The sequence below is a fragment of the Clytia hemisphaerica genome, unplaced genomic scaffold, assembly GCF_902728285.1.
Source record: "Clytia hemisphaerica strain Z4C2 unplaced genomic scaffold, Clytia hemisphaerica genome assembly, whole genome shotgun sequence".
NCBI lineage: Eukaryota > Metazoa > Cnidaria > Hydrozoa > Leptothecata > Clytiidae > Clytia > Clytia hemisphaerica.
Window position 1 is genome coordinate 1,387,017 of NW_027104433.1, and position 15,385 is coordinate 1,402,401.

The 15,385-nt window shown below is 35.6% G+C and overlaps 2 protein-coding genes across 2 annotated transcripts in view; both read left to right on the top strand.

Moving 5' to 3' along the window:
* The window catches only part of LOC136820703 (conserved oligomeric Golgi complex subunit 5-like), a 64,289-nt gene that overhangs the window by 9,676 nt on the left and 39,228 nt on the right, over window positions 1–15,385 (top strand). Inside the window, exon 12 of the mRNA XM_067076915.1 lies at window positions 6,154–6,337. Within this exon, the coding sequence (XP_066933016.1) occupies window positions 6,154–6,337 (184 nt within the window). The remainder of the gene's footprint in view (window positions 1–6,153; window positions 6,338–15,385) is intronic.
* On the top strand, window positions 12,291–13,549 carry LOC136820706 (microfibril-associated glycoprotein 4-like). The gene has a single exon (XM_067076923.1). It carries the CDS (start codon window positions 12,373–12,375, stop codon window positions 13,321–13,323), a length of 951 nt encoding a protein of 316 aa, XP_066933024.1. The 5' UTR covers window positions 12,291–12,372; the 3' UTR covers window positions 13,324–13,549.

Genomic DNA, 15,385 nt, shown 5'->3' on the forward strand with positions numbered 1-15,385 from the left:
AAGCTTTACTAAGAAGTGCGGTCACGCTATACAATACAGTCGTGATCCTAGAATTCGCCGGAGGTGATTTTTCTTTCGCCAGCCTATCAAAAAAAAGAAGAAAATAAACCAGCTGCGCTGGAAGCTCCGGCTTAAGAGATTTAAAGATGTGAAAGATGAGCTTGTTGAGTTAGTTGTGTTAGAACGTTGCCCACAAACTGCTAATCAGAACAGATCAGAAAGCAAAGTAATAATTCTATTGCAGAGCGAGTATGAGAAATAATCTTAACGAATAAATAAACCAGCTGGAAGTTTAGCTCTTCTAAGTGATTACACATGCACTTTCTTGCCTAAAGAACCAAACCCACCCCCGCCCACTCATCCTCGACTAAAAAGTTCAAAATTGGAGCTAAAGGAGATAAACATTTAGAAGTCAATATTTCCAAGTTCTTGATTTGATTGTCCAGATAAAATTTCGGGGAGAAAAATAGCCTAAATTAGAGGCCACGGGCTTTTAGCTAAGCATTATTTTTTTCTGTTGGGATAATACTTGGGGGAGAGTAGGATAAACCAAATAAAATGGTACAATAGTGTGTATGTAATAAATAGTGGTATATTGTCGCGGTGCGCCGGCCGGTTAAAGCTGGGCCCACGGCAACAACATTTTTATTTAAAAGTTTTTCCCCGGATATCGGCCTGACTGCCGTTAGAAGACAGGAGATGGAGTTCATGGAGTAGATCAAGGAGGTGAGAGACACAAAATGTTGAAGTCTAATTTCATTCGATAACTCATTATACAATATCCAAACATACAGTTCCATAAAGCATAAAAATTCAATAACTTTCAACACTCCGAGAAGACGGGAACGCACGATCGACTCTGCCTGGCCGGTGTCATTTCCGAACGAACTCTTTACTCTTCCTGGTACCTGGATCTCTTCTCTCATGTTGATACTCCCCGACGGGAGGACTTGCCTCGCCCGAGGCTAAAAGCGAAGTGTTTTTTCTCCTAATAAAATTTCTATCTAACGTACTCAAGGTGAGCTTCCATTCAATGGTTACCATAACTACGAACATAAATAATAAAATTGCAGAACTATGTCCTCATGACAACACTCCCTCGACAATGGAGATTGGTCCCCAATCTTTCGAATAGTTTTCTTAAAATGGATCTATATCGTTTTCATTTTTTTTGTTATATTTTGGCATTGCTCGTAATGTTCTTCTTGCGTACTCTGAACCAACAGTTAATCGCTAAATGGCCAGGTTCTTGACAAACGTAACAAAGTTGGTCATTGCCTATGGTTTTGGACTGGTGTGCTTTATTTTCGGACATTTCTCGATCTCTCGTAAAGGGTTTTTTCGATTTTGACGATTTTCTCTTTTTTCGATTGACAACTTCAGCTTCAGTCTTCTAACAGCTTTTTCGTACGAATCAATCTCGTTCAGGAACAAATCATTTTGAGTGTTTTCGTCTAAACCAGCCATAAAGAAATCTAACTTTTCATCTGGTTTAACATTCAGCTCGGTAAACATTTGTTCCATTTTCTCAACATATTCATCTAACGTAGATTGACCCTGTTTGATAGAATAGAGATCCTTTCTCAAAAGAGATTCATTGTCAAACTCAGTAGTCAGACTTTCAATGGCTTCATCATACGTATTCTTTCGCTCGTTGCTTAGTCCTCGGAAATACCATTTTGGTCTTCGTCTCAAACGGGTTGGTAGTAGAGTCAGCTTCTGGTTGTCACTCAATTCAGCAACGGAAGACAGTTCATTAAAATCAGCTAAGAAAGATCTAAAAGTCTTATCATACTCATCGAAAATCGGAAAGTCATCGTGGTCAACGTTTAGGTGATTCATATGATCTCAATACAAATAGTTTGTACGATAAACATCAATGTGATTTGCTCATGAACAAAAGAGGAGCAGTCGTGGACGTTTTCAATAGTCACATCGTGTCCGACACAAGGTTGGTATTTATCTGAAGAGCGGCCATCGATTTAAAAATCGATTGAATCCATGTTGGACGCTGCCATAGACGTTTGGTTTCCACAAATAATCAAATCAGAGCATTAATGATTAAGTTGCTTGGGTTTGATTTAACATGTGGTTTCTATACAACGTTTGTTCATTATTGTTCATGATTCGGGGCGTGGCTGACGGTAATTTGGGTATCAATAAATCATAAGTTATACAGTTTGAAAAATGGGTAAGCAATCAAATTTTAATTTAAAAGGCTGCTCGCAAGCAGGTGTATCAAGTTTCAGTGAAAGGTGCATACATTTGAAGAGTTTGAAATCAGCTACAGTTTGTTCTGGTTTGTTTTCAATTCACAAAGATTGTTTGTTATTGTTATAACAAATCGTGTCCATCGTACCGTCGATAGTGCGACGACTAACTAGACGGGGAAATAATTGTCGTAGTTTTTCAATGTAGGTAAATCGTGGATTAGTGCCTCAGCTGCCACTCGCCCAATGTCCGAACGTCTCGAGAGGATAATTGATTCGATAAATACGGTCGAAATAGTCGGTTTCTCGTCGTACATCACTGCCAGAAGTTCATTTTAGATTCTTAAGGCGATGATTTGAACTTCTAGGTTTGTCTGAGCTTGGAATTGTGCGAAGGTAAACGCAACTAGGCAAGCTAGGACAAAATGCGGAGTTTGTATATCGCTGAAAGAACTTGTAAGTGAACTTGAGGTATGTCAAACTTTTCTAACAAGAACCACACCCACCATAGCGATTAAACAATTCTCCAACAATACAGAAAGTGTTTCATATTCTATTCAAGTATTCAGCATTCAAACAATTCGGTTCGATTTTCAGCTGTTGTATGTTGTAAATGTTGAAATTGTCGTTGTATTTTTTTCAAAGTTCGGTTTTTGAATTTTTCATTGTACATCTCCCTTATAATCTATCTCCATCAGGCTCATCCTCTAAAGTTAAGCCCCCAGATGTCGCGGTGCGCCGGCCGGTTAAAGCTGGGCCCACGGCAACAACATTTTTATTTAAAAGTTTTTCCCCGGATATCGGCCTGACTGCCGTTAGAAGACAGGAGATGGAGTTCATGGAGTAGATCAAGGAGGTGGGAGACACAAAATGTTGAAGTCTAATTTCATTCGATAACTCATTATACAATATCCAAACATACAGTTCCATAAAGCATAAAAATTCAATAACTTTCAACACTCCGAGAAGACGGGAACGCACGATCGACTCTGCCTGGCCGGTGTCATTTCCGAACGAACTCTTTACTCTTCCTGGTACCTGGATCTCTTCTCTCATGTTGATACTCCCCGACGGGAGGACTTGCCTCGCCCGAGGCTAAAAGCGAAGTGTTTTTTCTCCTAATAAAATTTCTATCTAACGTACTCAAGGTGAGCTTCCATTCAATGGCTACCATAACTACGAACATAAATAATAAAATTGCAGAACTATGTCCTCATGACAATATTTGGAAAAAACCAGTTTCGGGTTTGAAAAATCTTCAAAAGGAACGGTCGCCCCAGCCAATGAAATTACGACAAAGTCCAAAAAATATCATTTTCAGTTATAACACTGTGAAAATTTCTCCGATATTGTTCAAATTTACACAGGAATTGTGTTTTAGTATCCTTTACTGAATTCTCATAGTGATATGTTTGTAAAAAATCCGTGTCGGGTTTGAAAAATCAAAAGGAACGGTTGCCAGCAGCGATGAAATTACGACAAAGTCCAAAAATGATCATTTTCAGCCATAATACTGTGAAAATTTCTCCAATCTTGTTCAAATTTACACAGGAATTGTGTTTTAATATCCTTTATTGAATTCTCATGTGATATGTTTGTAAAATATCTGTGTCGGGTTTGAAAAATCAAAAGGAACGCGATGAAATTACGACAAAGTCCAAAAACGATCATTTTCAGCCATAATACTGTGAAAACTTTTCCAATCTTGTTCAAATTTACACAGGAATTGGGTTTTAGTATCCTTTATTGAATTCTCATAGTGATATGTTTGTAAAATATCTGTGTCAGGTTTGAAAAATCAAAAGGAACGGTCGCCCAGTCAAAAAAGGATGAATACAAAACAGGATCATCACATCATTTTTGGCTGAATACACATAACACCACAAAAACTGCTCAAATCGTTTCCAAATTTGCACTGTAATGTTGCAATTTTAGTATTCTCTTTCGAATTCCAATGGATGTGTGTTTGAAAGTTTCATTCCATTGTCAAGTTACAGAGTTTTATGGTTTTGTGTGTCCATAAAACTAGAGAAGTTATGCAAGATTTAAGCACTCGAGCAGCTGACGATTCATTGCCAAAATTTCTCCAAAGTCTTTTCCACATTGTTAGACCAGTATGCATCAAACTTCTCATAAATCATGTCCAAAACATCATGAATAATGATGAAAATTATCACATCTTTCACTGAGATTTGCAGCTAAGCCCACTTTCGGCAGCCATCTTTTTCTAAAATACTTTCGCAATATTATCGAAATCCAGATGATCCGTTTTTATTAAATCGGAATAGATCATCGGATTAGATAAACAAAAAAAATGTCCTGACCTTGACCGTCGTTGTCGGAAGAGAGAATTAAAGGCTCCTAGGCCGAAGCAAAAAGCCAGAAACGTCAGAAACCCCTGAAACATAATAATCATGTCGAATTTATATTCGATATTCACTTGAATAGTCTAGATATTTCAGACGACAATTCTCGAGTATACTCACGGAATCCACCCACGGAGATTCGAACCGGGAACGCCCTGAGTTGTGGCGTTACTCTTGTCTCCCGAATAGACGGAGGGGGGGGGTCCGAATAAGTAGGGGAGTAGGAAAATCTTCTAAACTCTAATAAGCGGGGGGGGGGGGGTGGAGGGGGTAATATGAAGACAGAATTTTGTTAAACTGATATCAATTTTAACAACAAAAGAACTTTAACAAATAAACACGTAAAATAAGAACCATACTAAAGTCTGTCCAGATATAATTGGCAGTGGAAACAAGAATGCCTGTAACTTTTGATAGTCAAATATAATTATGGAAATTTTTTTTGCTTGATTTAGAGAATCAAAAGCGCTATATTTGAATGTATTTTTGGTTGAAAAATTCGCGATTTTTAGCGGTTAAATTTGCGATTGCAAAAATTGAGCTTTTTTTTCTACTTATGCTATAACGTTCATTTTTACACCAGTGGTAGTTCAACCTTAGGTAAAGAAGTTTGTTAAATTTCAAGGCAAACAGAAAAGTCCTTCGGAAGATATGGGACCCGAAATACCCCTTGGTAGCACTTTTCTGTGAAATATCAAATCTCCAACTTATTACTTAAAACGGGGGTAGTGATATGATTGATAAAACAGTTTTTCGATCACAACACATTTTACGATCTCTTTAATGACCTCATAGCCAAACTGTGTTTAGTGTTTTGGGAATTAGCAAAGTTCTTTAGACTTAAAAATAACAAAGGCAATATAAGTTCATGCTTATCTTTTCAATAAAAACAATTATACTGTGATTTCACTTCGTTTCGAAATAATAAATGATACCAATAGCTATAATACCAATGAACCGACACTTAACATTTTCCAACTTTTAATTGCACTGTTCAAAAAAGATAACATAACCCCCGTTTTTAGTAATAAGTTGGAGATTTGATATTTCACAGAAAAGTGCTACCAAGGGGTATTTCGGGTCCCATATCTTCCGAAGGACTTTTCTGTTTGCCTTGAAATTTAACAAACTTCTTTACCTAAGGTTGAACTACCACTGGTGTAAAAATGAACGTTATAGCATAAGTAGAAAAAAAGCTCAATTTTTGCAATCGCAAATTTAACCGCTTAAAATCGCGAATTTTTCAACCAAAAATACATTCAAATATAGCGCTTTTGATTCTCTAAAACAAGCAAAAAAAATTTCTATTATTATATTTGACTATCAAAAGTTACAGGCATTCTTGTTTCCACTGCCAATTATATCTGGACAGACTTTAACAAAAAGGAAAAATTTAACAAGTTTAAGGTCTATCTACACCGTAATAAAATATTGAATTATTCGAATTTAATTAGCGGGGGGGTCTTAATAAGAGCGGGGGTGTGGATTTTTTTTCTCTTAGCAATAAGCGGGGGCGTCTATTCGGGAGACGAGAGTAACGCCTTAAACCATTCAGCCATCAATTTTCTTATTTTTAGATTCAACTCACTTGAAACAAGCATTTGAAGGAGAATATCCAAAGCTGCTTCGCTTGTTCAACGATTTTTGGAGTCAAGTTATTGGTCTCGTCGACCCAAAACAAATCAACATTCAACATCAACAACAACAACAAGTCCAAAGTCCACGGGATGTCAAAGTTGGTTTCCATGGAAATGAGACTAGGTATGAATGTGGTTCTCGTTTGAAATCTTTTGGATTTGGTAAAAGTCTGTATTGATCTTTAACAAGCCAGCCCGAGCAAGTTATAAGGTAGGGTCAGTCACCTGGCAAAAGAACAGATTAAAAGTGAATTTCAACTGCCCAAAGAAATTCTTGAAATAGAAACAAAAAGTATTAGATTTCAGTAAGCGATCAAAATAGGAAAACATTTACCAAATACAAAAGGGAACATTACATGGATAAAATGAAAGTTAGAAAAGATTTTCTTGAATACACGTTTTTTTATAAGAACAACCTATAAGAACATAAGGCTTCGATGGCCAAAATATTAAGAACAAGTTAAGGCTTATAACATCTTAAGACTTTATGGACCCTAAACACACCCGATTTCTTAGGAAAATGGACAAAAATATTCACAAAATGGTGAAAATGAGAACATGTCAAGAACATTTTTAGGCTTAAAACTCAAAAAGCTAAGAACATCCGAAGGCTTCCAAAATTTTGGATGTTCTTTTAAAAAGAAAGGTTTAATTACAACTACAGTACAAGTATTTTTACAAATTGCCGGCTTTCATCAATGAAATTAAAGGTAATTTATTATATAATTTTAATCTTCCTCCGATTTTCCAGATTCTATGGGTGGTCGAGCACGAAATCCCGTCTTTTTCTTTTTTTATTTGTAACGTAGATGTGTTTGTGTTCCCTATGATTCCAGAATCATTTTGGCGAAAAGCATGAAAATTTTAGTTTGAAAAGCCAAAGGAAAAAGATTTTACTTTATTTACATAAACAGTGAGACATTTTTTGACAAAGTACCCCGCCACACGGATGAAGCGGAGGTATGGTGGCAATGCATGGCGTAAAGAGGAAATTCTAGGACGCAAATACTCTATAAACATCTTATTCTACGAAGGTTGGGTTAGAAACGACTGAACAAAGAATAGAGTTTAGAATTGAAAAGTACTTCACTTTTATTTGCAGCTTTCGAATGTTCAGGTTGTTTAAATTTGTTTAACTTTAACCAATATTTTCTTTGACGAGAAAAAATAAATTTTTAAAAATTTGTTTTGTTAAAAGGGACTAGCGATCTCAGACAGTCTGTGCCACTAACTCGATCGGGAAGATTCTTCCGAAATGGGAAGAACCTTCCCGAACGGGAAGAACTTTCTCTAATATTTTCTGCCCGTTTAGGAAGATTCTTCCTCTTTGGGAAGTTGAAAATTGACTGAATCTTCGGCGAAGCTGTACGATGACCGGCGAAAGTTGAAACATTTTGGAGGTGAAAAAGCATCAAATTTTAAGGTTTTTCACAAAAAGAAAAGTAGACTTTACCATAGAAATCTTGTTAAATTGTGAAAAAACTGCGTAAACTTCCCAAACGGGAAGTTCCAACCCGATTGAGTTTTCCTTATTTTCCCGCTTCTTCCCGATCTAGAAGTCCGTTTTTTAACTCTTACCCGTTTGGGTGTCAAGTTAATTTCCCGTTCGGGAAGTTTCTTCCCATTTCGGAAGAATCTTCCCGATCGAGTTAGTGGCACAGACTGTCAGACACCGTCAAAGACGACTTTTCACTATTTCATTAGAAGATAACACTTTTCTTAAATATATTTAAAAAGCCATCTCTGCCTTTGAAATTGACTTTATCAGCTCTGATTGAAATAATAAATCACATTTGCACCCTCAAATCCATTGAGAAAGTATCATTTATTTCTACTGATAATTATTTTATATCGTAGAGTTTACACGATGACTGACAAACTTTATGGAGTAATGCTGTTTTTTTTGTCTTTTGCGATTTTGTGACGTGTTTATAAATTGCAACAGAGGGGCTTGACTATTTGTATTTTGAATAAAACATGCAGAAAGCTGTTACTTTTGAATGAAACAATACTCCCTTAAATAAAAGTCCCGTGAGAACCTTAAGTCGCTAGCGAGAACAAAAATGCTGCATCAGCAAGTACAGCTATTATTATATAGATGAAAGTCCGGGAGGAAGGATGTTGAAAAATGTTGAAGAACGGAAGGTCGTATATTTTGATATCTTTCGTACTGGAAATTTTACTTTTCGAGGAACTAAAGCTCTTTTCTCACCCTAACAAAATGGCTACCCACATGTTATTTGGTCAATTTATTGCGCTTCTGTTTTTGTTTCTGTAGACCTAAGAATATTTGAAGTTAGACCGTACTAAGCCAAAGTACTTTAATCTCTCTTGCCTTAGAATTCGTGGAATTTTTGCGGTTGAAAAACTTTTGTCGATTCACACGGCTATTAATGAGAACTATAATAAATTTTAGTGGTTTATAGTATTTCAAAGGTAGTAGGGGAGAATTTGTAAAATCGCTCGATTTGTTTTAGTCAAAGCACTTGTTATACATTTTTGGGAAGCTAAGGGGTAGGGGAATCAAAATAACTTGGGTGCCAAATCTTTTCAGACACTTTGGTGTGATTTTCGGACAAATATGACGGTCTCAGGCCTGTTGTATATTTTTAGAAAGCTCTCAAAAAATTAAGATTAGAGATATATTGAAAGTATAAGTGATTTCTGTACCTAACTCGAGATATTAACCCTTAAAGACAGTGTTTTTCAGCCAGAAACAGCTGTTATGTCCAGTTTTTGCGCTTTTTGAAGCTCAATATCTCGAATTGGGCACTGAAATCACCTATACTCGCAATATATCTGTAATCTTAATTTTTTGAGAGCTTTCCAAAAATATACAACAGGTCTGAGACCGTCTAATTTGTCCGAAAGTCACACCAAAGTGTCCGAAAAAAATTGGCACCCAAGTTAATTTGATTCCCCTACCCCTTAGCTTCCCAAAAATGTATAACAAGTGCTTTGACTAAAAAATTGAGCGACCTCAAAAAAACGAACAAATTTCTAGTAGGGGGAGATTTGTTCGTTTTTTTAGGTCGCTCGATTATTTACTCAAAGCACTCGTTTTACATTTTTGGAAAGCCAGGCAGTTTCAGTTAAGTCTTTTTGAGAATGAATTAAAAACGATCCAAGGCTAAGAAAATTCAAGAATCATGAAGCTCAAGTCGATTTATGGATTTCTTCTATTGAAACTCCTGGGTTCTGTTACATCAATTGAACAAATTCAAAAAACAGAACAAAACAGTGGAAAATAAAAAAAGTCAAATTCTGAAAAAACTAGATTTTTAAAGGCCCAAAGTATTAGTTTTTAAGGTAAAAAAGAAGAAGTATTTTTTTTGGGTTACCTGCATATACTCGTAAAAGCCATAATTTGAATGAAAATTTGCATGTTTTTTATAAGAACATCCAATATTTTTGAAGCCCGATGTTCAAAGCTTTTTGAGTTTTAAGCCTAAAAATGTTCTTCACATGTTCGTAATATATTTTAACATTTTTGTTCATTTTTATCAGAAATCGGGTGTTTTAGAGTCTCCGAATCTTCCCCAAATGTTCTTAACTTGTTCTAAACATTTTGACCATCGAAGCCTTTGTTCTTATATAGTTTGCTCCTATATAAAAAATGTGTTTTTGAACAGTGCTCGAAATATATGTCTTTTTATGAGAATATATAGGATATCCACCATGATATGAAATTGGCTAAAAATTTAGAATAATGCAAAGAATATCACCATCATGTAATTACTTATCCGATATTCCAATGGCGGATTGGCTAAAGCTCTAAAGGATTGGAGAGGAATGATAGTCGGCCTTTGATGTGCCGCATCCCCAGTCGGGCTCAAATACCTTTGCGCGTAAAGGTAAAGATAATTAGGTTGAACCCACCTACCCCCGAAAACGAGGGCTGGGTTACCAAACCTCCCGCTGCAAAATCCTTGACGCGGTCTTGCAAAATTCCATAATCTAAACCTTCCAGGTTTTGAAAATTTTTCCGACCTTCAGAGCTTTAGCGTGTCAAATGAAAATTTCTGCATCTGGGTGCCAGATAAGTAAATAACCGATTATCCTCAGTGAAGCTCAAAACTTTTACAAAAAAGGATTAACTTAACCTCAGAATACTATAAGAATAATTTAAGATGATATTCCCTAAAAAGTTAAAAGGAGCAAGGAACAATGGACAAAGTCCGGAATGCTTTCATAAGGAAAAGTCAAGTACTACCCTTGCGAATGTGGATACAGATAAAACTTTTAGCAAAATAAATCTCAATTTTGAAAATTATAGCGGGATGCAAATAGTTGATGACTTAAACTTTTAAACCTGACGAGGTGACAAAATTTTTTCATGTGACTTTATTTCTAACATCTTATTATCCTTCTTCCGATTAATTGGAAGATAGAAAATTTAAACGGTACCACGAGGAAACACGAAAAATTGCAATTTCGTATTGCTCAACCTTAACTCCTCTTTTTATTCAATTGAGTCAACAAAACTATCGAGTGTTTAGAAAGTGAATATTTATTCAACTTTCAAGTGTAACCTAACTATCTCACGGGAAAGTATAGCCTAGAAATCTAAGCTAGTTTGATTCAGTCACTAGGATAAATCTGATGGATAAGTTGTGACTGAAAAGTATTCCAAGGCAAACTTAAAATCCGTCAATGTGAGAAATCTTTAAAGCGCCGGAAACGCTATATTTTCATTAGTCATACCCTTGTGAATACGGGCTTAATTAACTAGGCTAGGGAAAGGACGCATTTCAAATAGATATTATAAACGGAAATCTTTTTTACCTTTTGTTTTTGACACTTGAGAAAACTTCCTTTTCCTCGTAATCTAGCATGTCAGACGACTAATTCAGACATAGTAAAAGAAACTTCAAAAATGGTCGGATTTCGCTGAAATTTGACACACTTATTCCTTTGGGGTATTTTTTCAATCTTAAAAAATTTGATTTTTTAGGGCCAGGGCAGGAGTTTTTCACCAAAACAAGGCCAAAACTTTAGAGCTTTAAGGCTTAGGGACACGAGAAGTTTTTTTCGCGTTCGTGCAATGCAACATGCTCCATCCCACCAACATAAGAAAAAAAGTGTATGTCCCATAGTTTCAATTTTTGTTTTTTGAGCAGTGAGGAATTAAACAGAGATCTTGCAAGAATACGTGAGTGGGCTCGTCAATGGAAGATGTCTTTTAACCCTTTCCGTGCCGATGTCGGCATATGCCGACATGAGCATTTTCGATTGCCTTGCCATTGTCGGGATTTGCCGACATGCGAAGTTTCGACCTATTTGCCGAAAATTTATCATTTTTTACAAGATTTTTGTATTAGGTGGTTTGAAATGAAAAAAATTAATAGTTACAAACTTTTCTATGTTGAAAAATAACTATTCTACAATGTTCAACTCAAAATTATAATCCTTGGCTAATACTTCATATATTATTCAGAAAATGAAGTCAAAATCGCTACTTTTTGCCCATGTCTGAAAACCCAAAATGTTAAGAACATCTGAAGGCTTTAAAGATGTTGGATGTTCTTATGAAAAAAACGTGTATGTGTTTGCCCCGTCTTCTTTAAAATTATCCGACTTGTAACGCCAGCTTAGCTCGAAGCCTTTAAGTATTTCCCGTTTGGACCTGCGCTTATTTTTTTTTGATTTATTTATGTGGGTACTATATTCACTCAGGAGATTTGGGTGGCAGAGCAGCATATGCATTTCGTCCTTATTAGGACTCGTCAGTATGACGCCTGTGTCAGTATATATCTGTCAGTTAGGAAAAGGCTTGCTTGAGATTTTTTCGAAGATGGTTGCTAACTGGATTTTGCCGAAGTGGTCTATAACATACCTAAATATGGTGAGATCTTCAGTAAACAAGACTGTTTAGTGTTCACGCCCCATAAACAACTGATTACTGTTTAACCAATTGTGTAGCAAAGTAAGACAAACATCCTTCAAAAAGTGATCGATTTAACGTGGGTGGAAAAGTTTACACATCTGTTCACCTGTAACAATTGTTGACTGAAATACTTTTTTCTCAGAGAGACGCAGTATTATACTAGCCTGGATATCTTTGCCTCGGATATTCAGTCTACAGGTGTCGTGAATGTAAGATAAAAGTTATCTTTCCATCATTCGTCAATCAGTATTGAGTAACTATCAGTTCTCAAGATGAAACTGTTCTTGGTCTTCCTCTTTTCGCTTCCGCTTTTGGACGCATCTAGTGACATCAACCTGCTGCAGTCTCAAATGCAAAAACTTCAGACTGAAGTTGCCAACGAAAAAGCTGAAATCAAAGCATTGAAATCAAGAGTGCAAACACGAAATGGAATTTGTCAAATCAATTGGAATCGTTGTGGATCCTGTTTGTGCATCGAAGAATACGGTTTAAGAAGTCTCACATACGGCATTACCTCACATGTAAGTTACTTTTGTGATTGCCGTCAAAAGCCTGTTAGAAGAGATTGTAAGGAACATTATGACCAAGGAGAGTGGATAAATGGTCTTTATCGTGTTAGTATGAATGTTGTTGGACATGTCGTTCAAGTGTCTTGTGTGCATAATCATCGTGATGGTGGTGGTTGGACGGTATTTCAGCGTCGCTTCGACGGATCGGAAAATTTTTATCGTTCGTGGCAAGAATATAAACACGGTTTTGGAAAACTTCAAGGTGAACATTGGCTGGGCAATGAAAATTTATACCGTTTGACTGCACAAGCTATCTCCAGTGGCTCGGAACTGTTTGTAGGTATGGTTAGTATACCTACCGGCCGGCCTTACATGTGGTATGCAAATTTTGATATTGGTCGTGAATCCACTGGATATAAACTTCATGTTTCTGGACGCCAAGAACCATATTACGGAATGGAGAAACACGACGGGATGAAGTTCAGTACTTATGACAAAGATCAAGACCCAAATACATCTGTCGATTGCGCTTCAGAAATGCATGGTGCATGGTGGTATGATGATTGTAAAAGTACTTCGAACAGGCATCTATCTTCGAATTTAAACGGTGCGTATGATGAGTTCGGAAACCTGAAAGATGCAAAAACCGCTTTCTCTTGGTTTGGTTCCTGGTATCGATTAAGATCCTCTTTGATGATGGTCCGTCGCAAATAAGACAATTGAAAAAACAATAACATTTATGACATTACTATTATCAAGCAATTGTGAAATTTAAAATTATTTAGGTGGTTTAGGGCAATGATTTTTATAACTTTTTTATTTAAGGTCTTGATTTATATGATATGAATGGCCATACTCGTAGTAAGGTAAAAAACTTTAAAAATAAAAGGGTACACGTTTTTTTTATAAGAACATCCAAAATTTTTGAAGCCTTCGGATGTTCTTAACTTTTTGATTTTAAGCGTAGAAATGTTCTTAACATTTTTTTTGTATTTTTGTCCATTTTCCTAAGAAATTGTCTGTTTTAGAGTCCGCAAAGCCTTAAAATGTTCGTGGCATTTTCTTTATATTTTTGCAATCGAAGCCTTATGTTTTTGTATAGTTTATTCTTATAAAAAAACGTGTAACTCTAGTTAGGACGAAACTGTCAATCAAAAAGTGTGAACCAGTTAGATTGTACACATGCGCAGGCTGTGAGTAGCAAAGTTTAGGATCAGGGAGTGTCTTTACAAGAAGGAAACGGCTTTTTCTCGACACTTTTCTGTCTCTGTAACTGTTTAAAAACATCGTAGACTTCACATTGTAATACTGTTTCAAATGACTAACGCCACTGAAAATTTTAAAGCAAAACTCCAAAATGGACATGTTTTAGAAAAATAAGTTCGAGGTCAGAGACATCATTGTCAGATTGCTTTTCCATTTCTATTTTGGATAAATTTACATGCGGTCTGTTTTAAAAATTAGTTCGGTATTTTAGTATTATGGTTTTAACTTTGTATAATTTATGGTGCTTATGTTTAACAGGGAGAAAATATAAAAACGTTCAGTCAAAAAAGTAGTGTTTTTTTGCTCAGTCCCGTTGATTCTTCAAATTGTTTTTTTCCATCAACAGCCACCGATGATTAGGATATAAGTTTCAATTCCGATTTCGGATCCTATAGCTTCTATATTGTGTCTTTAGCTTCACAGTTTGGATTTTTCTTTATCTTTTTATAAGCATATACTTCATAAGAATCAAATCAATAACTCTTGATAGACGGTGATGTACCCTTCGGGAATTAGTTTTTACAAAGTAAAAAAGGGATGGCACACAATATAAGCATATTTATTTTTCTTATAAGCATATACTTTATAAGAATCAAATCAAAAACTCTTGATAGATGGTGATATACCCTTCGGGAATTAGTTCTTACAAAGTAAACAAGGGATGGCACACAATCTAAGCATATTCATTTTTCTTTTAAGCTTTGACTTTATAAGAATCAAATCAATAACTCTTGATAAATGGTGATATACCTTTCGGTACTTAGTTCTTACAAAGTAAACAAGGGATGACACACACACAATATGAGCATATTTATTTTTCTTATGAGCATTTACTTTATAAGAATCAAATCAATAACTTTTGATAGACGGAATATACTATTTGGTTATTAGTTCTTAAGAATTAAACAACCATTGTTCTTAAATTGGTTAATTTTTTAGCGGTATTGAGCCACGCTGTTCTTATGAAATTGTTTCATCAAGGCTCGATGTAAAGTAGATTTCGGATTAGCTTCCATCTCTACTTCTTTTTTTTCCCATGCAGTTTAAACTTTAAGCGAAATTTTCGACTTCAAGACGTCTTGTTTATTTTGTTGATTAGCTGTCAGCTTTCTTTCATTTTGTTCTGTACGTTTGTGTTCTGTAGGCTTACTTGTTCAACTTTCGATGCAATTTTGTCGAGCTCTCTTTATTGACGAGTTAAATAGATTTTGTTGAAGTTCATTTTTTCGTGCTTGAAAGTATTTCATCGCCATTTTTATTAATGTAGTTTTCAAAGACAGCTTGGACGTGTTTCCTGGCTTAATCATTTCTGGGTCGTTGCTAACCATTGATTTTTTGTTCTTTGAACTTAGTAAATAAAATGCTATTTTCATGAATTTTAAGTATACACTCTGTACGTCGGTGTTTTTTTTTTTGAAATGTACCAAAATGTCTTTTTTTGGTATTTCCTGTGTAACACGACCTTTCTTAATGAAAACTTATTTTGAGAAAAAAAGATAGGATGAGATAT